Source organism: Copadichromis virginalis, linkage group LG8 (assembly GCF_057382275.1).
Source record: "Copadichromis virginalis isolate Kocher_CV1m ecotype Utaka linkage group LG8, C_Virginalis_male_GT1.1, whole genome shotgun sequence".
NCBI lineage: Eukaryota > Metazoa > Chordata > Actinopteri > Cichliformes > Cichlidae > Copadichromis > Copadichromis virginalis.
This window is the reverse complement of record NC_140625.1, coordinates 30853815-30879332: the sequence shown is the minus strand read 5'-3', so window position 1 is coordinate 30879332 and position 25518 is coordinate 30853815. Positions and strand designations below refer to the sequence as shown.

The following is a 25518-nucleotide window of genomic DNA, read 5'->3' as shown; positions in this document are numbered from 1 at the left end:
TGTTTTAATTGTAAATTAGAAAAACCTAAGAAATGAGAAAAGAACATTTAGAGTCAGAAAACATCTGAAAGAATATTAAAAGGTCATATTCTTTGAATCACTGAATGACTAAAATGTGATCCCTCCACTTGGATCCACACAGTTTAAAAAGTTTACATCTCTGAGCTTTGAAAGACAAGATGTTGGAAAGAGAACAACGATGGCGACGTTTTGAGGGTAAAATGATGGCTGTAACACTGTGGAGACAGCAGCAGTTGAAAGAGAAGTGTTTAAGATGAATCTTGGCAGAGTGAGAGAGAGAGCTCGTTAAGCAGGCAGGTGTGAGCCTGGTTGCTATAGTGACTGCACCCAAGGGCTCCATACACACGGACACAGACATGCACCTCACTTTTGCTGCTTAAAATGAACAGAAAAGTCAGGCCCAAACAAATCGCTCCCAAATGAAAAGTAAAAGTCGTATTGACAAAATTCTTTCACCGTGAGCGACAGCAATGTCTAGTCTACCTAATTCTCAGTTTTCATGCCTGTGGAGTTTATTATATGGACGTGGTGACAGTGGAAAGACACCATGCTCTTCTGATTTTCAAACGAACCTTCTGAGCCATTTTAACATTAGAGTCTATGGAAGAGTTGGAGGGAGGAGGCTGTGCATTGGTGACATTTATGAAAGAACCATAACACCTAGTACAATAGTAAACACATTGGATGAAAGAGGACAGCCATGGCTACGTTTTGAGGGTAAAATCATACCTGTAGAGCAAACGCTGTGGACACAGCAGCAGTTTTAAAAAAGATTTTAAGATTAATTTTTTTGCTCCTCTCACTCTAGCAGTTGAGCTGTCTCACTCTAGCCCCAACATTCCGTCCCATACACACCCATTATAAACTCTGAAACGGGTGAAAAAACATCATGAAACTTAAACTGGAACTGAAGAAAAAGTATAATAGATATTGAAAAGATAAATACAAGTTGAATAGTTGAATGTCTTGTCTTCGTTTTAAAGTTTGAATGGTGGCTCTATGTCAACGTATGTGGAAGTAGTAAGAGTTTAAAAATGAGTAAGTTGAATGAGGATTTGAAGGGTCTCCCCATTGAAATACATTATAAATTTTTGTTGAATAAAGTTGAATAAAATTAAAAATATAAATGTTAAAAATATGAAAAATAGAAGCAGTGTTGTCCAAAAGAATAGGAATCTAACGGTGTTTGAATGGTTTTTCTAAGTTGAACGGTTTTGAAGTTATAGGATTACAAAAAACGTACGGAATACAGAATAAAATATAATAATAATAATAATAATAAAGATTAGAATAACAATACTGTGAATGCTTTTCAAGCATTCACACTAATAAAGATTAGAAGAACAATACTGTGAATGCTTTTCAAGCATTCACACTAACTAGAAAGTGCATTTTCTGAAGAAACTGCAGTGTGAATGCTTGAATCTGAATGTATGCACTGAAATGAATTAATTGCTGAATTTTGAGTTAAAAATATTGAATGAGATTAAAAAAAAACAAAAAAAAAAACGAATTTAACCTGAAAACAAAGGTGCTGAACTGCTAAAAGCTGAAGGTTACACAGAAGAAGGAGTTGGAAAAAAACTGAAAATGTTTTAAATGTAAATTAGAAAACCCTAAGAAATGAGAAAAGAACATTTAGAGTCAGAAAACATCTGAATGAATATCAAAAGGTCATATTCTTTGAATCACTGAATGACTCAAATGTGATCCCTCCACTTTGATCCACACAGTTTAAAAAGTTTAAATGCCTGAGCTTTGAAAGACACGGTGTTGGAAAGAGAACAATAATGGCGACAATTTGAGGGTAAAATGATGGCTGTAACACTGTGGACACAGCAGCAGTTGAAAGAGAAGTGCTTAAGATGAATCTTGGTACAGTGGCAGGCAGAGCTCGTTAAGCAGGCAGGTGTGAGCCTGGTTGCTATAGTGACTGCACCCAATGGCTCCATACACACGTACACAGACATGCACCTCACTTTTGCTGCTTAAAATGAACAGAAAAGTCAGGCCCAAACAAATTCTTCCCAAATGAAAAGTACATGTCGTATTGACAAAATTCTTTCACCGTGAGCGACAGCCATGTCTAGTCTACCTAATTCTCAGTTTTCATGCCTGTGGAGTTTATTATATGGACGTGGTGACAGTGGAAAGACACCATGCTCTTCTGATTTTCAAACGAACCTTCTGAGCCATTTTAACATTAGAGTCTATGGAAGAGTTGGAGGGAGGAGGCTGTGCATTGGTGACATTTATGAATGAACCATAACACCTAGTACAATAGTAAACACATTGGATGAAAGAGGACAGCGATGGCTACGTTTTGAGGGTAAAATCATACCTGTAGAGCAAACGCTGCGGACACAGCAGCAGTTTTAAAAAAGATTTTAAGATTAATTTTTTTGCTCCTCTCACTCTAGCAGTTGAGCTGTCTCACTCTAGCCCCAACATTCCGTCCCATACACACCCATTATAAACTCTGAAACGGGTGAAAAAACATCATGAAACTTAAACTGGAACTGAAGAAAAAGTATAATAGATATTGAAAAGATAAATACAAGTTGAATAGTTGAATGTCTTGTCTTCGTTTTAAAGTTTGAATGGTGGCTCTATGTCAATGTATGTGGAAGTAGTAAGAGTTTAAAAATGAGTAAGTTGAATGAGGATTTGAAGGGTCTCCCCATTGAAATACATTATAAATTTTTGTTGAATAAAGTTGAATAAAATTAAAAATTTAAATGTTAAAAATATGAAAAATAGAAGCAGTGTTGTCCAAAAGAATAGGAATCTAACGGTGTTTGAATGGTTTTTCTAAGTTGAACGGTTTTGAAGTTATAGGATTACAAAAAACGTACGGAATAGATAAAATATAATAACTAGAAAGTGCATTTTCTGAAGAAACTGCAGTGTGAATGCTTGAATCTGAATGTATGCACTGAAATGAATTAGTTGCTGAATTTTGAGTTAAAAATATTGAATGAAATTAAAAAAACAAACAAAAAAAAAAACAACCAAATTTAACCTGAAAACAAAGGTGTTGAACTGCTAAAAGCTGAAGGTTACACAGAAGCAGAAGTTGGAAAAAAGCTGAAAATGTTTTAATTGTAAATTAGAAAACCCTAAGAAATGAGAAAAGAACATTTAGAGTCAGAAAACATCTGAAAGAATATTAAAAGGTCATATTCTTTGAATCACTGAATGACTAAAATGTGATCCCTCCACTTGGATCCACACAGTTTAAAAAGTTTACATCTCTGAGCTTTGAAAGAGAAGATGTTGGAAAGAGAACAACGATGGCGACGTTTTGAGGGTAAAATGATGGCTTTAACACTGTGGACACAGCAGCAGTTGAAAGAGAAGTGTTTAAGATGAATCTTGGCAGAGTGGCAGGCAGAGCTCGTTAAGCAGGCAGGTGTGAGCCTGGTTGCTATAGTGACCGCACCCAATGGCTCCATACACACGACACAGACATGCACCTCACTTTTGCTGCTTAAAATGAACAGAAAAGTCAGGCCGAAACAAATCGTTCCCAAATGAAAAGTACATGTCGTACTGACAAAATTCTTTCACCGTGAGCGACAGCCATGTCTAGTCTACCTAATTCTCAGTTTTCATGCCTGTGGAGCTTATTATATGGACGTGGTGACAGTGTAAAGACACCATGCTCTTCTGATTTTCAAACCAACCTTCTGAGCCATTTTAACATTAGAGTCTATGGAAGAGTTGGAGGGAGGAGGCTGTGCATTGGTGACATTTATGAAAGAACCATAACACCTAGGACAATAGTAAACACATTGGATGAAAGAGGACAGCCATGGCTACGTTTTGAGGGTAAAATCATACCTGTAGAGCAAACGCTGCGGACACAACAGCAGTTTTAAAAAAGATTTTAAGATTAATTTTTTTGCTCCTCTCACTCTAGCAGTTGAGCTGCCTCACTCTAGCCCCAACATTCCGTCCCATACACACCCATTATAAACTCTGAAACGGGTGAAAAAACATCATGAAACTTAAACTGGAACTGAAGAAAAAGTATAATAGATATTGAAAAGATAAATACAAGTTGAATAGTTGAATGTCTTGTCTTTGTTTTAAAGTTTGAATGGTGGCTCTATGTCAATGTATGTGGAAGTAGTAAGAGTTTAAAAATGAGTAAGTTGAATGAGGATTTGAAGGGTCTCCCCATTGAAATACATTATAAATTTTTGTTGAATAAAGTTGAATAAAATTAAAAATATAAATGTTAAAAATATGAAAAATAGAAGCAGTGTTGTCCAAAAGAATAGGAATCTAACGGTGTTTGAATGGTTTTTCTAAGTTGAACGGTTTTGAAGGAGTAGGATTACAAAAAACGTACGGAATACAGAATAAAATATAACTAGAAAAATTTGCATTTCCTGCGAAAATGCAGTGTGGATGCTTAAAGCTGAAGCTGTATGCAAAAAGTAGCTGAAAAAGCTGAAAAGTTGCAGAAATTGTAAAAACTTTGCAGAAGCAAAAGAAGTTTGCTAAAATGGAATAACTTAGCAGAACTGCAATATCTTAGAGGAAACATAATACTTGGCAGAAATACAATAGCATAGCAGAATTTAGCAGAAATATTGTAACTTACCAGAAACATGATAACTTCTCAAAAATACAAGAATTTAGGAGAAATAGTATAAGATAACAGAAAGAATATATTTAGCCAAAAATACTTAAACATTACAGAAACACTATGATTTAGAAAAATAGTACAACAGAGCAGAAATATTGTGATTTACCAGAGACACTGTGATGAACTATGAATATTGTAATTTTAAATTAAGACTATGTTTTAGCACAAATATTATAATTTGGCAGAAATACTATAATTTAGCAGAAATACTATATTAAGCACAAATCCTATAAAAAGCAGAAATGGTATGATTAAGCATAAATACTACATTTAGTAGAAATACTTTGTTTTAGCACAAATCCCATAAAAAGCAGAAATACTGTACTATGATTTAGTAGAAAGACTATAATTAATCAGAAATACTAAATTTAGCAGAAATACTATATTAAGCACAAATCCTATGAAAAGCAGAAATAGTATGATTAAGCATAAATACTACATTTAGCAGAAATACTATATTAAGCACAAATCTTATAAAAAGCAGAAATACTATATTAAGCACAAATCCTATAAAAGCAGAAATAGTATATTAAGCACAAATCTTATAAAATAGCAGAAATAGTATGATTTAGCACAATAGTAATAAGTTAAACAGAAAAATTGGAAAAGCAAAATGGACAGCTGAAAAAATGCTGAACATGCTGAGGGTCCCTCAAATATACTTGTTAAATGACAAAAATCTGCAAAAAAATTTATTACAGCCACACAATCACAAATATGTACACATGAGGAAACACACATGCACAGAGAGACCCACACACAAGATCCAATTTAGTCAACCAGTCTAAATATATTGAATTTAAATCTTAGAATGAGATCATCCCATTAAAAGCCTTTCTCTCTCTCTCTCTCTCTCTCTCTCTCTCTCTCTCTCTCTCTCTCTGTCACACACACACACACACACACACACACACACACACACAGGGAGAGAGAAGTAAGTTTCTAGGTCAGCCTGGGAGCTGCTGAATTTGAATCCACCAATCAGAGAGCCTGTGTACTTTTTCCCGCCAAAACAGGTGCATCTTTTTACACACGCAGCAGAGAGAGGCACAGGATTATTGCAGCCTATTTCTCATAGTGAGGACTCCCCTCAAACAAATGACCATAATTTCCAAACCGTAGGGGCTAGAGCGGTCATTCTTACACCGTTTTGTTCAGAAGAGATGGGGGAATCTTCAAGTGTTGACAATTTATCATTAAAATATGAATTTTTAGAGATATATGACATGGATGACTTGTTGACTTAGAAGCCACGAATTCCCCAATATGCAAATTTGAATGCCTGAGACCACATATGTGATTGGCTGGCTGGGAAGCCGTGCAGGCCCTGATTTGTGGGTTTGAATTCCTCAGCCCTCAGATATGATTGGCTGGCTTAGAAGCCACGAAGGCCCCAATATGCAAATTTGAATGCCTCAGGACACTTATATGATTGGCTGGGAAGCCGTGCAGGCCCTGATTTGAAAATTTGAATTTCTCAGTCCTCACAGAGGATTGGCTGCCTGGGGACCTGGCAGATATATATAGAAATACTATGATTAAGCATAAATACTACATTTAGTAGAAATACTATGTTTTAGCACAAATACTATAAAAAGCAGAAATATTATAATTTAGCACAAATAGTATAAAAAGCAGAAATATTATAATTTAGCACAAATAGTATAAAAAGCAGAAATATTATAATTTAGCACAAATAGTATAAAAAGCAGAAATACTACATTTAGTAGAAATACTATGTTTTAGCACAAATAGTATAAAAAGCAGAAATATTATAATTTAGCACAAATAGTATAAAAAGCAGAAATATTATAATTTAGCACAAATAGTATAAAAAGCAGAAATATTATAATTTAGCACAAATAGTATAAAAAGCAGAAATATTATAATTTAGCACAAATAGTATAAAAAGCAGAAATATTATAATTTAGCACAAATAGTATAAAAAGCAGAAATACTACATTTAGTAGAAATACTATGTTTTAGCACAAATAGTATAAAAAGCAGAAATATTATAATTTAGCACAAATAGTATAAAAAGCAGAAATATTATAATTTAGCACAAATAGTATAAAAAGCAGAAATACTACATTTAGTAGAAATACTATGTTTTAGCACAAATAGTATAATAAAGCAGAAATACTATAATTTAGCAGAAATACTGTATTTAGCACAAGTACCAAAAAGTACCAGAAATACTATGATTTAGCAGAATAGCAATAACTTACAAAATTACAAATATGGAGGCATATTGAAACAGAAATGCAGAGAGGGACACACAAACACAGGCTCTAATCCAGTCAATCAGTCTAACTATATTCAATTTAAATCCTACAATGACATGCTGCCAAATAAGGGCAGGGTCCTCTCTCTCCCACTAAACACACACACACACACACACACACACACACACACACAGACAGACACAGAGGGAGAGAGCTGCCGAATTTAAATCCACCAATCAGAGTGGCTGTTTACGTTTTCCCGCCAAAACAGGTGCATCTTTTTACACACGCAGCAGCACAGAGAGGCACAGGATTATTGCAGCCTATTTCTCATAGTGAGGACTCCCCTCAAACAAATGACCATAATTTCCTAACCGTAGGGGCTAGAGCGGTCATTCTTACACTGTTTGGTTCAGAAGAGATGGGGGAATCTTCCAGTGTTAACAATTTATCATTAAAATGTGAATTTTTAGAGATATATGACATGGATGACTTGTTGACTTAGAAGCCACGAATTCCCCAATATGCAAATATGAATGCCTGAGACCACATATATGATTGGCTGGCTGGGAAGCCGTGCAGGCCCTGATTTGTGGATTTGAATTCCTCAGCCCTCAGATATGATTGGCTGGCTTAGAAGCCATGAAGGCCCCAATATGCAAATTTGAATGCCTCAGGACACATATATGATTGGCTGGGAAGCCGTGCAGGCCCTGATTTGAAAATTTGAATTTCTCAGTCCTCACAGAGGATTGGCTGCCTGGGGACCTGGCAGAAATATATAGAAATACTATGATTAAGCATAAATACTACATTTAGTAGAAATACTATGTTTTAGCACAAATACTATAAAAAGCAGAAATACTATAATTTAGCTGAAATACTATATTAAGCACAAATCCTATAAAAAGCAGAAATAGGATGATTAAGCATAAACACTACATTTAGTAGAAATACTATGTTTGAGCAAAAATCCTATAAAAAGCAGAAATACTATATTAGGCACAAATCCCATAAAAAGCAGAAATAGTATGATTAAGCATAAATACTACATTTAGTAGAAATACTATGTTTTAGCACAAATAGTATAAAAAGCAGAAATATTGTAATTTAGCAGAAATACTATATTAGGCACAAATCTTATAAAATAGCAGAAATAGTATTATTTAGCACAATAGTAATAAGTTAAACAGAAAAATTGGAAAAGCAAAATGGACAGCTGAAAAAATGCTGAACATGCTGAGGGTCCCTCAAATATACTTGTTAAATGAAAAAATCAGCAAAAAAATGCACAGGGAGAGAGAAGTAAGTTTCTAGGTCAGCCTGGGAGCTGCTGAATTTGAATCCACCAATCAGAGAGCCTGTGTACTTTTTCCCGCCAAAACATGTGCCTCTTTTTACACACGCAGCACAGAGAGGCACAGGATTATTGCAGCCTATTTCTCATAGTGAGGACTCCCCTCAAACAAATGACCATAATTTCCAAACCGTAGGGGCTAGAGCGGTCATTCTTACACCGTTTTGTTCAGAAGAGATGGGGGAATCTTCCAGTGTTTACAATTTATCATTAAAATATGAATTATTAAAGATATTTGACTTGTAATGCACCATAACTGAGTAGAGCGAAGCAAAAACTGCCTTGACTTGCCCTCAAACAACGCTTTCTAACTCGAAATCTATTTGGAGTATCGATATCATTCTTTCACCGTAAGAGACAGCAGGCTTTGGTGAACAATCATGGAAATTTTCAGGTCTCTGTGGAAATCCAACAAAAAGTTATGACGAGAGAAAAAAGTGGTTCATTTCCACAGTTTGAAATCTGAAGAAATCTGAGCGAAGGACGAATTTCCTACCCTCAAACAAGTCCAACTCATTTCAGAACGGTAATAGGTGAGAAAGAAATTCTTGAATTGTGAGCGTCAGGGGTGTCTGAAGATATTCGGGGACAAGCCTCATGTCTTAACTTTGCTTCGTTAAGGAGATATGACGATTCGAATATGCCTCTCATTACAGAAATCCAGCGGTGATTTTGAACAAGCTCTCCATTCACTTTATATGGAGAGTTTTCTGACCTTGTGTTAGTCTGAGGAGATTTGCAAAAATTCTATAAATCCCACAACAATGATGGTGACATTTTCTGAAAGCCAGCAAAAATACCTACGTTTTGATGTATAATTTGTGGAAGTTGAGTGAAAATTGAGCAAGTAGCAGGAAGTTGTTCGGACATGAAGTGAAAATTGCAAAACCTTCAGTGGCACACTGGAAGCCAAGAGCATAGCAACCATAACAACACATGTATTTTGTGAAAAATCACAATTTTGCAACTCAAAACTTTAAGAGGCATAAAAGTAAAACAGTAGAAGATTTGAAAAAGCTGAATCATACCTGAATAGCCAAATAATTTGTGAACATTTTAAAATTTGAATGGTTGTTCTAGGTGAAAATATGAGGAAGTAGTTAAGTTTCAAAAACAGGCAAAATTTAGCAGAATTGCAGAAGTTTCCCATTCATTTCAATGGGACAAATTAAAGGAAAAAAGCTTAATATTTTAAAAAGTATAATAGTTAAAAATAGCAAAAATCGTAGCAGGAATTAGCAAAAATAGCTGAATAGTTTAAAGTTTGAACGGTGAAAATAGCACAAAAATTGTGGAAGTAGTTAAACGGCGAAAAGTGTACGGAAACACCCGGAATAATAATAATAATAAAGAATAAAGAGAAACAGGAACTCAATAGTGTGGATGCTTAAAGCATCCACACAATAATAATAAAGATTAGAAGAACAATACTGTGAATGCTTTTCAAGCATTCACACTAATAATAATAACTAGAAAGTGCATTTTCTGAAGAAACTGCAGTGTGAATGCTTGAATCTGAATGTATGCATTGAAATGAAATAATTACTGAATTTAAGTTAAAAATTTTGAATGAGATTAAAAAAAACAAAAAAAAAAACCCGAATTTAACCTGAAAACAAAAGTGCTGAACTGCTAAAAGCTGAAGGTTACACAGAAGAAGGAGTTGGAAAAAAACTGAAAATGTTTTAAATGTAAATTAGAAAACCCTAAGAAATGAGAAAAGAACATTTAGAGTCAGAAAACATCTGAATGAATATTAAAAGGTCATATTCTTTGAATCACTGAATGACTCAAATGTGATCCCTCCACTTTGATCCACACAGTTTAAAAAGTTTAAATGCCTGAGCTTTGAAAGATACGGTGTTGGAAAGAGAACAATAATGGCGACAATTTGAGGGTAAAATGATGGCTGTAACACTGTGGACACAGCAGCAGTTGAAAGAGAAGTGCTTAAGATGGATCTTGGTACAGTGGCAGGCAGAGCTCGTTAAGCAGGCAGGTGTGAGCCTGGTTGCTATAGTGACCGCACCCAATGGCTCCATACACACGTACACAGACATGCGCCTCACTTTTGCTGCTTAAAATGAACAGAAAAGTCAGGCCGAAACAAATCGCTCCCAAATGAAAAGTAAAAGTCGTATTGACAAAATTCTTTCACCGTGAGCGACAGCAATGTCTAGTCTACCTAATTCTCAGTTTTCATGCCTGTGGAGCTTATTATATGGACGTGGTGACAGTGGAAAGACACCATGCTCTTCTGATTTTCAAACGAACCTTCTGAGCCATTTTAACATTAGAGTCTATGGAAGAGTTGGAGGGAGGAGGCTGTGCATTGGTGACATTTATGAAAGAACCATAACACCTAGTACAATAGTAAACACATTGGATGAAAGAGGACAGCCATGGCTACGTTTTGAGGGTAAAATCATACCTGTAGAGCAAACGCTGCGGACACAGCAGCAGTTTTAAAAAAGATTTTAAGATTAATTTTTTTGCTCCTCTCACTCTAGCAGTTAAGCTGCCTCACTCTAGCCCCAACATTCCGTCCCATACACACCCATTATAAACTCTGAAACGGGTGAAAAAACATCATGAAACTTAAACTGGAACTGAAGAAAAAGTATAAGAGATATTGAAAAGATAAATACAAGTTGAATAGTTGAATGTCTTGTCTTCGTTTTAAAGTTTGAATGGTGGCTCTATGTCAATGTATGTGGAAGTAGTAAGAGTTTAAAAATGAGTAAGTTGAATGAGGATTTGAAGGGTCTCCCCATTGAAATACATTATAAATTTTTGTTGAATAAAGTTGAATAAAATTAAAAATATAAATGTTAAAAATATGAAAAATAGAAGCAGTGTTGTCCAAAAGAATAGGAATCTAACGGTGTTTGAATGGTTTTTCTAAGTTGAACGGTTTTGAAGGAGTAGGCTTACAAAAAACGTACGGAAAAATAAAATATAATAATAATAACTAGAAAGTGCATTTTCTGAAGAAACTGCAGTGTGAATGCTTGAATCTGAATGTATGCACTGAAATGAATTAATTGCTGAATGTTAAGTTAAAAATTCTGAATGAGCTGGAAAATACAGAATTTTTAAAGTGAAAACAAAAGTGCAGAACTTTTGAAAGCTGATGTTCACACAGAAGAAGTTGGAAAAAAGCTAAACATGTTTAAAATGTAAATAATAAAAAAATGAGTAATGACAAAAGAAAATTTAGAGTCAGAAAATCTCTGAATGAATATTAAAAGTTCAAATTCTTCTAACTGAAATGAACTTAAAAGATGAACAAAAATTCTGGAGAAAATGCAAACTTTAATATACAGCATAATGTTTTTCAGACATATACACATGTGTATATCATGTTTAATAGTATTACATACATCAATTTGTTTTGTATGTCATAGAAAATAAAAAAAAAATCTTAAGTCATATTTTACAGCTTCTTTCTGAAAAGGACTAGTAGAATAAATAAAAATAACTAAATTAAATAACTAAATAAAAAATAATAAGCAAGATATGAAATACATGAAAATTCAACTTTTAAAACCACAATCCTGAACCTTTAAATTGTGTTGGTTTCTTAGAACATGGCTGAACAGCTGTTTCTATCGTCCTACTTAATCTGTCTACACATCTTTTTATTACTCATTCTTCTTTATGTTTTAATGTAAACAGAGTCCACACAGTGGTAAAAGAGAACTGTATAGAGATTTTTGAGTAAACTCAAATGAAAGCCTAAGGTGGTGACACAGTTTAACACGTGCAAATAATCAAATAAACACATTAGTCCTTTTTGTGAACATGGATAAATAAGTATCAATACAGCATTGTTCAGCCATGCCACTAAATGCTTTTTTACACATTGTTTTAACCTGGGCTCAGACACAAAGTCCCAAAATTAGTTAGTCCCTGACTTTGAGTTGTGGTTATGACTAATTATTATACACAAGGCTTTATCTATCTAAACTCTAAGTACACAAATATGAAAAAAAAACCTATACTTACCAGCTGATACCCCACACTACACACTAGGTGTGCCATGTGACCTGAAACTTTGGTACAAAATCATCATAATCATTCTGTTAACACTGTTTTTTAACACTGTTTGTGTTGCTGTTCAGCAGTTTAAAATGTTTTAGATTGGATTACATGGAATGAATTTGAATTTTCTTGGGGGGTTTTGTGTGTGTTTTGTTCTTAGCAGATTTTTTCTTCCATAACGTTGAATTCCAGTTACCACATTTCTGGTCATATGACATCCCGAGTGCCCACTTAAAAAAATCCCCACAGTTAATTCAACATTAAAACAAAATAAAAATATGTTAAATAAATAAAGGTTTGCTCTGTGATGAAATACTAAATAAGCATACATTGTACAGAGCACTAACAATGACAACAATCCTTTAGCCTGTTGATCAGAGAGAGGCAGTCATTATGTCCATTTAAAACCTGTAATCACAGAGCACAACGTTTCTGTGAAACTATGAAGTCCCATATGATCCTCATCATGTCCAGTGACTTCAGAGTGGATCCTCCCTGTCATCCGGCCAGTGTTTGATGTGTGGCAAGCAGCACAGAAGCAGGATAGCTGAGGACTTTAAAAGAAGAGCAGAAAACAGGAATATGTAGTTGTAAATGTAAATATCAGTGATACTTGTCTTGTCAAAGGGAATAAAATAATGAAAATGTTAACTTACACACTCATTTAGGGAGGATCTTGACACTGCACAGAGGAGGCACAGTCAGTCTGACAATGATGGTGATCTCCAGGGATGTTTTCCTGCAGCAACATTCCTGCCAACTGGCCATATGATCCAGAGTAGTTGGTTTGTAATAAACAGAAAGGTGTATATGTTAGGTAGTGTGCACTCAGAGCTGGTCCTAAGAAACAAACACATCCTGTAATAAACTGAATACCTGTAGTAGTGCTGCTGCAAATATGAAGCCCTTCTATCATGAGTGGTTTCAAAGAAGGTGTTTTGGAGGCTCAGTCACAGAAACTGCAGTCTGTTCAGTCCTGAGTGTCTCGGCTCTGAAGGGGATGGATCACAGAGGGAAACACCTGAGTACAGACATTACAATACACTCTAAGGTCAAGTGAAAACACAATTTAAACACTTCACAAAGAATGAATACATGTTTTCATGGAAATAATGTCATTAACCCTTTTTGTTGTTAGTAAATCTCACCGACTGCTTGTGGGACAAGCTAGAAGGAAGACTTATCACAGAATCTCTCCTGTGCTCCAGATGTGGAGTCTCACGCTCTGATCGTATGGCGATGAAGATGGTGATGATGAAGTTTCTCTGATCTGTGGCATTACAGTTTCTGGCTGCTATGTGCTTCACATTGTTGGATTTTACATGTGAAGATTGGAGAAGACACAGGAGGACTGTGTCTTGCTTAAAAAAAAAAAAAAGAAAAAAAAAAGGAAACCTAACAGGAAAGGAACCCCCCCCCCCCCTCAACTCCCACCGTACCCTCCCCCCCCCCCCCCCTCCCACTCAACTCCCCAACCTCACACCATCAAATGTCTATACAAATGTAGGGTATCAGCTGGTAACAGAAAGCAAGTGTAACATATGCACTACATATGTAACACTGCTGAAACATTTCTGGCCAGAAATGTGCAGTTATCAACCCAGACCCACCCTGATGATTGCACTGGCCAGAAACATGATAAAAGCTCATAAAAATTTATGTTTCATAGAAAAATTTGTCCAAAAATATAATTGTGTACTTTTGAAAAAGTTTAAAGTTTATAACAAACCAAAATAATAATATTTTTGTAAATAGTATTTCAAAATAGAGGCACACATAAAGTGGCTTAACTGTCATTATTGCTGTAATTAGGTTTGTTTGTTTGTTTGTTTGTTTGTTTTTTTAAAAAGCAACCTTTAGTCATTATTGTTCTCTCAGAAACAATGAAGAAGCTGTTGAACATTTATGTTTTGTGTGGGCAATCCTCTGGTCCACCCTCCCTCCCTCCCAGCCACAGTGAGACTGGGGCAGCCTGGCAGGATGTTGAAGCCTGGCTGCAGAGAGGATATGCCTACACTATTCATTTTAAACTGCTATATTTGATTTTTCTGACATTTATAGGTTACTGTTAGTGAATTTTAGATTTTCTGTAATAAATAAAATTGTCATCAAACATTATACTGCAATGCAGGGCGTCAACTTTTAAATATCGCTCTACTTTCTTAAGTCATTCAAAAATATAGATATTACTTACTGTATTCAAAGATCTAGATCATGAATCATCACAGGACAATACACAGTATACTGGGTCATGGTAACTATGGTATGTCTTCATGACTCCAGAATGGAGACATCGATCTGACTGAGAAATGAAAATTAGGTCAAGCAGTGTGTTCTTCTCTGTGGTAGGGGCAGTGATGACCTGTGCGTATCCCCTAGACTCAAACAGCTCCAGGATTGGTTTGTTTGCACTGGATAAAACATTCTCATTAAAATCACCACAAACTATGATGGGATGACAGTCCATGATCTCCAATGAGTCTAATAGGCTTACCAGGTTTTTCAGGAATGGCCTCAGAGTGTAGTCTGGAGGTCTGTATACAACTGCAATCAGAGCACTGACTGGTGCTTCAACCTTTAAAGCCAGAAATTCAAGGTCAGTTACATTATGGATGTACTGTTTTTCATGCACTTGAATGTCACTTTTCACATAAACAGCAACTCCACCACCACTTCTGTTTGCCATCTGGGGAAAGTTTGTGTAGGACAGGTGTCTGTTGCGTTTGAACAAATTGTAATTTTCCAAGTGGAGACTCTCTGCGACAAAAGAGCCCCGCAGGTGTGTTTCTGTTAGGCACAAAACATCTGCTAGACACAATTCATGGTGACTTTTGATGTCATTAATGTGAGCTGGCAGTCCCTCTGTATTATGATGAACAATGGTGAAAACCTCTGACCTGCTCAGTGTTTGCCTCACGTGTAGAAGAGGCATCATGTCATCAAGGTTGGCTTGTCTCATGTTCTCAAGCGCTGCAGTGATTTCTGGGTTGGTGAATATTTTTTTCTCTTCCATATCAAGAAGATACAGTCCACTGAGAGACGTCACTCTACTGACAGCTACGTAGGCCATGCCGGGCTCAAAAATGCTCTTAAGAGAGACAACAGCTGATGTAGTTGTCATACCCTGTACCTTATGTATTGTACATGCAAAGGCCAGCTTCACTGGGAACTGTCTTCGTACCACTCCTTTCTGCTTCAGATTCTCCTCTGCTCTCTCAATGTACACCATGTCGTCTGCTGGTGTGCAGTTATTCTTTCCAGATGTCTCATTATCCATTTTAAGTCCAAGCTTGATGATGTGTTGGTCGTTTTCAGAGTGAACTACTCTAAGTAGTATTCCAAAAGCTCCATTAACCAAACCATTTTGTATGTCAATGTTTCTGGTGAGCATGACACGAGCTCCTTCTGCAACTTTCAGTGTGTCTGGTAACTCGTTTTTACCTCCTTTCAATGGTCTGTCTTGAAGTGCCATTCTGCCAGTTCTAGGATCTTTTCTATAATCATCTGCATGGATGTCAATGATATGAGTGTGGAGCAGAGCCAGTGTTGCAGAGTTGTGTGCATCCACTTCTTTATTAGTTGCAAAAATGTGCAACGCATCAGTTGGACAATGGGCTGGTTCAGTTATGGCCTGTGACAACAAATTTCTATCTGCTTCGCAAAGCTCATCCAACTTTCCTTTCACACGAATTCTGTTCAGCATCTCTGCAAAGACAACATCATCTTTCTGACGCATAATCTCAGTCAGAGTGATCATCTGAAAATGCTCCCGCCACAGGTCGATCTCAGACGGGTCGTGCACACAGAGAGGTTTAGACTGTCGCACTGGGGGTAGCTGATAGAAGTCTCCGACAGCAATGACTGACATGCCTCCAAAGGGTCTCCGAGTCCCTTTGATCTGTTTGAGTCTTGCATCTACATATGCAAACAGATGTCTTGACACCATAGACACTTCGTCAATGACGATTATTTCAGCATTCAAAAGTTCTGATCTGACTTCATCCAGCTGATTGCCAAGTCCCTGAATGGGAGGTTTTAAGCTTCTAGGCAGCTTGAGAAGAGAATGCAGTGTTGTTCCAGAAATGTTAAAAGCTGCAGTCCCAGTGAAAGCAGTTAACAGGACAGTGGGTTTTGATATGTCAACGTCGTCTGCATATCTGGGCACTTTGCTCAGTATCTTAGATGCTTCTGAGTAGATGCATTTGATAAGATGTGATTTTCCTGTTCCAGCACCACCATTAATATAAAAGAAAAACTGCTCTGGATTTAGAGCACAGACTCTTTTAATGCACCAGTCTCTAACTGCATAAAATATGCAGGCTTGCTTCTTGTTCAGATTCTGAAACATCTGACGTAACAATGTGGGATCAATAGCAGGGGGTTCCCTGATGGCTCTGACTTCTGTTGAAGCATCAGCCTGACGGCTGTAGTCGGGCACATCTTCCTGTTCATTTTCATTGTCTCGCTCTCTTTCTTGTTCAACAAGTGGCAACCTTACGAGATCTGATTCAGGTGCCAGATTACACCATTCGTCAGTCACACCTCTGTTCTGCTCATATTCCTCAACAGCGCTCTCGATCTCCTCACTGTTTTTCTCATATTTTTCTCTGTTTCTTTTGACAATGTGTTGCACGTACTCAAGACGGTCAGTACCTGGCAGCTGTACACAGCCAGCACCATAGAAAGCCTGATAGGTTGGCAACGATGGTGTTTTCAGTTCGTGGTCTGAACGATGAGGAAGGTACAGTTTAAGCAGTCTTCCGTAATATTGCTCTGGATGTTTTTCTTGTGAGCAGCGGTGAAATCTGATGATAGCAGGCTTATTGTTTTTGCGCCTTTGCACAAACCCCATCTCATTGAGAAGGGGCAAAACATCTTTACCTTTTTTCTGTTGGCCATAGACAATCCTGCAAGTAGCAGCAAAGTCTGCCATGCACATCTCCTCATACTCTGGTGTTTCAGGTCTGGCTTTGTATTTGTCATTCAAAGATGTCATCCAAACATTGGAAGACTCAGGTGTTGTGTTGTCCAGAACTGACAGGGGACGACTCATTTTCACAGGATTATCATCAGTTGGTATGAATATTACAGCACGTGAACATTGCTTCATGTGAAGACCACATGCACGAGCAACACACTCCTGTGCACTGATCTCTCGCTTCTTTGAATATGCCTGCATGACGGCTCTCATTTCATCGCACTCATTTACACTGTCCTTATTGGAGTTTTCAATGACAGTTTTCAGGTACTCAGATAGCCCGCCCTCTTTTTTTGATATATATTTCATTAAATAATTTGCAGCGCCGAAAGCATCTAAAACAAAGCTTATGTCGATATTACTGTTCCAGGCTTCAAGCAGATGTGGATTATAGCCATTTATCCAAGAGTCTTTTGGATCACGCTTTAGTATGATCGTACTCCTCATGTTCATTTTATTCAGGTATCTCTCATATTCTGCATGTGTCAACTTGCATCTTTCCAAGAGCTGCTCTAAACTCATGGAAGCAGTTTCAGGTTCATTCAGCAGCTGGTTCAGTGGTCTGAGCTTGTTCTTTGCCGTTTCTACTTCCAGTGCATCATCCTCACTGGGTCTTGTGATCATTGTCTCATTGCAGGGTGGTTTGGGAAAACCAAAACGGCACCCGGAGCTTAAACTCCTAAAGCACGTCTTTGTGTGGTTCTTACTGTGTTTTTGCACTTCTGTTACTTTTTTGTACAGTTCGGGTTGTTTATGTGGATCAGGCAGCTGAGCTGTGATGTATTTGTTTATAAAATCAACAACAGTTTGCTCATCATCCTCCTCAAACACAGGAGCACCTTCTACCCACAGGAGACAGTGTATGTGTGGGCTTCCTCTGTGCTGAAACTCAACTCTGTAAAAGTAGTCAATGACTTTGCCAAGTGGCTCTGCGGGAGATAAGAGTAAATCTCTGAATAATGCTTCAACTCTCTTGTCAAACATGCGCATTGTTGTGACAGGATTGCTTCTCAGGATGTCACACTTTGCTGACCAGTCGAGTCCTTCAAAATTCACTTGTTCACCTTGCTGCCTTGTTATTGCCTCAATCACTTCAGGCCAGCGCATTTCAGCAGCTGAAAATGTGCAAAAGAACGTGGGAGTTCCCAACTGTCTGATCATGGCAAAAAGATCTCTTGTTGTTTTCTCCCAATAGGCTGGGGTTCCTCTCAGAGGCTGCATGAATCTCACTGCATCTTTATTTCGCACCAGTTTCTCCACCTCATGTTTATCTTGTAACATGCCTGAGGTTATTTTTCTACCATCTCTGGTCAGAGGCTTTGCCTTCCTTAACTGTACTGTCATGCTGGATGTAGCCAAGTGTATTTCAGTCACAAACTGTGCAAAGAACAAATAGTTTGTGTCTTTGGCAAAACGATCATCAATGCAGAAAAGTCTTGATTTGAAATACCCACTGGGGGATACTTTGATCAGCCTTCTTTCATCAAGTGTGTTTTGACCTGTAGGAAACTGCACAGGGAAGGCCATGGCCTCCAGTTTAGGTGTTTTGAAAAAACTTATTGGATTGTTTCTCTCTGCAGGAGCAACAGAGTAGATTCCTTCACTGAAACATAATATCTCCTCAGCCACATCAGGGGGCTGCAAACAGGACTCGAGTGCAAAACCACCATTAGTCAGTCCATCTGCTTGCTCTGAATCATCTCTCATCTGTTCATGCGATTGTTCACCATCACAGGGTAACATGTCAATGTCCTGTTCATTTATATTTTGTGCTTCACTCAGTGCATTTTTCTCACAGCTGTCAATTTCCATTAAATCAGCCTCATCATAATCTTCCTCATTCATGTTTTCATCATCATCATCCTCATCATCTTCATCAGGAAGAGTTGGATCACACAGCTCAGCATCATCTCTGATGCTCACATCCTTATACTGTGGATGAATCTGCTTGAGTTTATGCAGTGCTTGCACAAGTTTAGACCAGCTTACAGTCTGAAACAGCTGATGACCTTTGTAAGACAAGCGTCTCTTCAGTTTCACTCTGATCACCTGAGAATTAATTCTCAATCGAGGTAGTGTTTCAACAGTTTCCTGTACCTCTGATGGGACACAGACCACATTTCCTCTAATTGCTCTTTGTCTGCCTTTGGGAAGAGGAATGATCTTGGCAAATGGTATGCACTTGGCTATGAGATGTCTCTCCAGTATGTTGAGATCAGACAGTTCAGCTGGAATATCAGCAAGATCCAACTTATTGGCAACAGCAAGTGCTGGCATGGATCCATTTTTAAGATGATCGTGGCAGGTGTGACATATCCACTCTCTCTTTCTCTCATCAGGCACTTTGCACTGCTCATTTCTGCAGTTTTCATCACAAACATGAACAAACTTTCCTGTCAAACATGTTGCAACTACATGTGGGTTTTTGACATACTTTGACCTTGTGCAGGGTCGCACTTGGTTTGGAAATGAAGCCTTGAAGCATACAGTACATGGGTATGATGGTCCAGCTTTGATTTGTGATTTGAACACAGATATGGCCTCGTTGATCACACTGTTGTCACTCTCTTGGGTTTGTCTGTTCACCCATCTGTATTTCCTTTTTATTTTCATTGCACATCTCATGTTGTGCATAATCCTGAATGCAAGATTACTTTGATACCTGTCTCGCATTAGTTGTTTCATTAGTTGTCTGTGTCTTACTCTGAATGCATTGTCACGTGCATAACGCTGAGTCACTCGAGATCTCTGTCTCTCTCTGAATTCAGGGTTTTCTTGATACCTTTTAGTTATATAGTTTTTTTGTTTTTGTCTAAATTCAGCATTGTCACAGTAGCGTCTTTTAATATATTGTTGTTGTTTCTTTCTGAATTCATCGTTCTCACAGTAGCGTCTTTTAATATATTGTTGTTGTTTCTTTCTGAATTCATCGTTCTCACAGTAGCGTCTTTTAATATATTGTTGTTGTTTCTTTCTAACTGTAGCATTCTCAGAAAAACGTTTTTTAACATATTGTTTTTGTTTCTTTCTGAATTCATCATTTTCACAGTAACGTCTTCTAATATATCTCTGTTGTTTCTGTCTCAATTCATCATTCTCACAATAACGTCTTTTCATATACTGTTGTTTTTTCTGTCTGACTTCAGGATTGTTTTTATATGCCTCGCTTGTGCAAGACTTTTTCTTTTCTTTGTACTCTTTGTTTGAAGCATACTTTTGTCGTTCTTTCCTTTTTTGGTTTTCTTTTCTCTGATTTCTGGGTTTCTCTGATGCCATTAATCTTCTTTTCATTTTGTGCCTTTGTTGTTTATTAACTTTTTTCAGTTTTTGTAAAACTATATCAGAAAGATCACAGGAAGCAACATTTGTTATTGCAGCATTTGATTGACATAAAAAAGCATCCCTTGATGGAAGGAAACTTAATTCACTGCATAGTTCTTCAGTTGGTATATTAGGAGGTTCATTCTGATCTTCATATGATGTGAACTGAGTCACGTGAACTTCTTTTTGTTTCACCGGTGGCGTACAAATGGACATTTGACAAAAGATGTTCTCAGTCAGATCAGTCGTTGTGTTTCTCCTTGGAGTAGAGGAGTTTGCTTCATCAACAGTTGTATCAGAGTGAGTAGATGCCACAGCAGTGGCAGCTGTTGGTCTGCAGACTGTGTCTGTGATAGTATCACTCAGGTTGACTGTGCTCATACTGTAGAACTGCACAGGCTTCAGTTCATAGTTACAAGAGGGTGATATCTCCATCATTTCATAAGAATCTTGGATCCTCTTAATCATGTCACTGAGGAGTGTGAATTTCAGCATCACTGCTGTACCACGATTACGTGACTGTAGTAATAGAGGAAGACCACTGGCTGTTCTGGAGTGTGGATCAAAGAAACCATATTTGCCTGATGTGGATCTGAACACTGCGATACACAATCCACTCATAATCAATAAGGCATACTGCACATCTGACAACAGGCAGCTCAGTCCTGCTTCTAAGCTGAGAAAGGTATCTACTGCCTCCTCTGGAGGTTCTTCAAATGTCCCATACCGGGAAGGCTGTGTCATGTCGACATCATACATAGACCAGCGAGCATCAACTTTGTCTGGCAGCTCATCGGTTGCCAAATGAATATTTTTAGGAAATCTTTTCTTGGCCTCTTTGTACATCACATCACCTTTATCCAAGACCAGATTAAGGTCAGCTGTAGTCATGTTTTCATTCTCATGAAGGAATGCAAGAAATGTGAGTGAGTTGCATGTGCACTGCTTGTTTCTGGAGTCTCCATATTTAGGATGTGCCTGGCTGTGAGATGCACAGACAAGTGTAATAGAGGGCTGGTTTTCAAGGTTCACTCTTTCTGCATGAGATGGTCCTGCCACATCACTGTGACAGCCTCTTTTCAAAAAGTCAGCATAACCCACCTGTGGGGCACTTGACACCTCATGTTGTTCATTAACTTTATGCTGCAGTCCACTCTTTACAGCATCAGCATAAGATACCTGTTGTACATGTGCAGGAACATGTTGACCTGCCTGTTTGACACTGTCAGAATTGGTCTTTGTAGACACACTGTCTTCTGCAGAGCTCTGAGGAAAATCAAACTCAGCTTGTTCACATGTTGGTATTTTGTGAAACTCATGAAACTTCTTCCAGCGTTGTTTTGCAGCTTGTGACTTTTTCTGCTTCCTTGGCATTTTCACACACCTGCAAGTGTTTCTTAGTCTTTAGAAAATATGTTCACAAGATAAGAGTGGCACACACCAGGAGATGTTGTCTTTGTTTTTATATTTCAGTTTTTATTTGTCTTAAACAGTTGTCTTTCGTTTGACAGTTTGTTCTTCAGTTGAGAGAATATTATGCACTCTCTTTATTGGCTTGGCATTTTTCAGCAGCAAGCCAAGAGTGAAAAACAGGTAGAGAGAAAATTTAGAAGAGAGAACAGGCAGAGCAGGAGAGACACGGCTGGGAAATCACAATCAAACCGTGAATTAGTTTTCTTTGTTTGTTCAGTTTGTTCTCAGGTAGAGGCAATATATGCACTCTTTATTGCTTTAATGGCTTGGCGTTTTTCAGCAGCAAGCCAAGAGTGAAAAACAGGTAGAGAGAAAATTTAGCAGTGAGAACAGACAGAGCAGGAGAGACACGGCTTTAAATCAAACCGCAGATTTTTCTTTGTTTGTTCAGTTTGTTCATAGGTTGAGGCAAAATATGCACTCTTTATTGCTTTGTTGGCTTGGCGTTTTTCAGCAGCAAGCCAAGAGTGAAAAACAGGTAGAGAGAAAATTTAGCAGAGAGAACAGACAGAGCAGGAGAGACACGGCTTTAAATCAAACCGCAAAAGGATTGTTGGTTTGGCAAAATTTCTCACAAACCACAGAGTGAAATACAGATGGAAAGAAGGCAGAGACAATAGGTGGAGCAGGACAGAGGATAGAGGGGTTGGGGGGTTGGGATGTGAGAGAGAAGACTGGAGATCTGGTCCTTGTTCTTCTTCTTCTACACACTCTGAACAAAAAACAAGAAAAAAAAATAATTTTATTAAAATTATATCACATGGTAATTGTATGAACTAAATGTGACTACTGCAAAAGGACAAAACAAATATTCAAGCTAAACTGTTGTCGGCTGCCATGTGCAAAAAGTTGCATAATTGGGCACTTTTTAAAAGAATAAATATTTAATTAAATTCAGCAATAATATTTTTAAATACAAATATGATTGAGTGAATCATTAATTAATCACATGTAGTGTGACTACAAAAATGTACGAAAAAAATATTTTAGCCCAATTGTTAAGCTGCACTTATGTGTATTTATTATAAAATTGTGTTTAAAAGGTCTAGCACAAAGTTTGAACCCATCACTTTACAGCTTATATTAGTCATATAATTTTTTTATTTTGGTCTACTTCTCTTACAGTATGTGCACACCTACCAGGCAAAGCACAGTGTCAGTCAGGTTCCTGAAAGAAACGAGAAATAATACGTTAGTTGTCTGTACAGTGTTATCAGACTAACAGAAATACAAAGCCCACACGACATGATACACTGAACTTCTAGTCAGCAGGGTAATTATAGAGTAATATAGCACACCAACTGATACAGCAGTCATTTTACAATTCAAACTAGTTAACTGAAGTATTGCCACTTATGTAAGGCTACTGTTAGACTGTTACTAGCCTTAGCATTGCTGCTAGCGCTAGCATTCCGGCTAGCATTAGCACTTCAGTTAGTGTTAGCATTGCAGCTAGCGTTAGCATTGCAGCTAGCGTTAGCATTGCAGCTAGCGTTAGCAATGATGCTAGCGCTAGCAATGCTGCTAGCGCTAGCACTCTTACTGTTAAAACTGAGCCACAATGGCAATAATAAAGCTAATTTCTTACTTTTGTCTCACTGACCGGCAAGAAATATCACAGGAATATTATTTTTGTCAGTTAACAACTGCTAAGGCTAGTGTTAGCACTATAGCTAGCGTTAGCATTGTTGCTAGCATTAGCATTGAAGCTAGCGTTAGCACTGCTGCTAACAGCAAAACGTAATAAACGTATATAAATGATAGCGAAGGTTATTCTTTTTTCTTTCTTTCTTCTTTGAATTGTTTTTAACTCTGTTGGACTTGATATGTGAGTTTAAATGTCAAACATGTATTTTTTCCATCATAAAAATAAAACACTGCAGTACTGAGTGTACTGTACTTACCACAGCAGAGAGCAAAGCGGAATGACGACAGTTGGTCCAGTGATAGGTTAAAAACAGATGAGGCGTTCAGGTGGTGCTTGGAAATTTGACCATCAGTTTGAACAGCAATAATGAGCATATACATGTCTGTGTGTTGGTCTCTGTGTGTGACAGACATAGAGAGATAGAGGGAAAAAATACACTATACTAGTGTAAAAATTGGTCCTTTTTGCCCAAGTATAAGCGAATGAGTGACATACAGAAAAACAGGGCAACTGGCATTAAATGAGCAAATAAAAAGTATTAAATCTTGAACTGTTTTGTGGGTTTTATTTTAAGACTACTTTGAGTGTATTCGTGGGGAGATAAACTATACAGACTATAAACAGAGACATTAAATGAGATTAGGTTAGTTAAACGTTAGTTAAAAGGTGGGGAAATTAACTACAGACCGATAGATGCTGAGAGCTTTAATTATCCAGTCAGAAAGGATGATTTTGAAGTCATCAACTGACTCCAACTGCCCAGATCTGAAAAACCTTTGTGCCAATCACAATGCTCTACTTAGTTGGCATATACTAACTAGTGACAAACTATTAATCTGTGGCAAAACCCTGTCAAATCTGTCTTATTGTACTTTTGAAAAAGTTAATCTTACTACAATCTAACATTTTTAGGTTTAACCTTGGCAGAGTGAGAGAGAGCTCTTAAGCAGGCAGGTGTGAGCCTGGTTGCTATAGTGACAATGGCTCCATACACACGACACAGACATGCACCTCACTTTTGCTGCTTAAAATGAACAGAAAAGTCAGGCCGAAACAAATCGTTCCCATATGAAAAGTACAAGTCGTATTGACGAAATTCTTTCACCGTGAGCGACAGCAGCTTCTAGTCTACTGAATTCTCAGTTTTCATGCCTGTGGAGTTTATTATATGGACGTGGTGACAGTGTAAAGACACCATGCTCTTCTGATTTTCAAACGAACCTTCTGAGCCATTTTAACATTAGAGTCTATGGAAGAGTTGGAGGGAGGAGGCTGCGCATTGGTGACATTTATGAAAGAACCATAACACCTAGTACAATAGTAAACACATTGGATGAAAGAGGACAGCGATGGCTACGTTTTGAGGGTAAAATCATACCTGTAGCGCAAACGCTGCGGACACAGCAGCAGTTTTAAAAAATATTTTAAGATTAATTTTTTTGCTCCTCTCACTCTAGCAGTTGAGCTGTCTCACTCTAGCCCCAACATTCCGTCCCATACACACCCATTATAAACTCTGAAACGGGTGAAAAAACATCATGAAACTTAAACTGGAACTGAAGAAAAAGTATAATAGATATTGAAAAGATAAATACAAGTTGAATAGTTGAATGTCTTGTCTTCGTTTTAAAGTTTGAATGGTGGCTCTATGTCAATGTATGTGGAAGTAGTAAGAGTTTAAAAATGAGTAAGTTGAATGAGGATTTGAAGGGTCTCCCCATTGAAATACATTATAAATTTTTGTTGAATAAAGTTGAATAAAATTAAAAATATAAATGTTAAAAATATGAAAAA

General features: G+C 37.4%; 2 protein-coding genes and 1 long non-coding RNA gene across 5 annotated transcripts in view; all 3 read right to left on the bottom strand.

The window, feature by feature from the left end:
- The window catches only part of grid1b (glutamate receptor, ionotropic, delta 1b), a 627414-nt gene that overhangs the window by 28404 nt on the left and 573492 nt on the right, over window positions 1–25518 (bottom strand). The gene's annotated exons all lie outside the window — the stretch shown is intronic.
- On the bottom strand, window positions 11562–13260 carry LOC146704045 (uncharacterized). Its single transcript, XR_014922051.1, has 3 exons — window positions 13181–13260; window positions 12961–13064; window positions 11562–12858 (listed from the first exon to the last, which is right to left on the bottom strand). It is a non-coding gene; the product is annotated as an uncharacterized LOC146704045 (long non-coding RNA).
- On the bottom strand, window positions 13266–24653 carry LOC146704044 (uncharacterized). Of its 2 annotated transcripts, none has more exons than XM_085467069.1 (4): window positions 23981–24653; window positions 23217–23244; window positions 14799–22788; window positions 13266–13295 (listed from the first exon to the last, which is right to left on the bottom strand). In XM_085467069.1, the coding sequence occupies exons 3-4, from the start codon at window positions 21975–21977 to the stop codon at window positions 13275–13277; spliced, it is 7200 nt and encodes a 2399-aa protein (XP_085323195.1). In that variant the 5' UTR covers window positions 21978–22788; window positions 23217–23244; window positions 23981–24653; the 3' UTR covers window positions 13266–13274. The 2 variants fall into 2 exon arrangements, with proteins under 2 accessions (XP_085323195.1, XP_085323194.1); XM_085467068.1 differs by lacking the exon at window positions 13266–13295 and having other exon boundaries at window positions 14248–22788; window positions 23981–24120; window positions 24412–24652.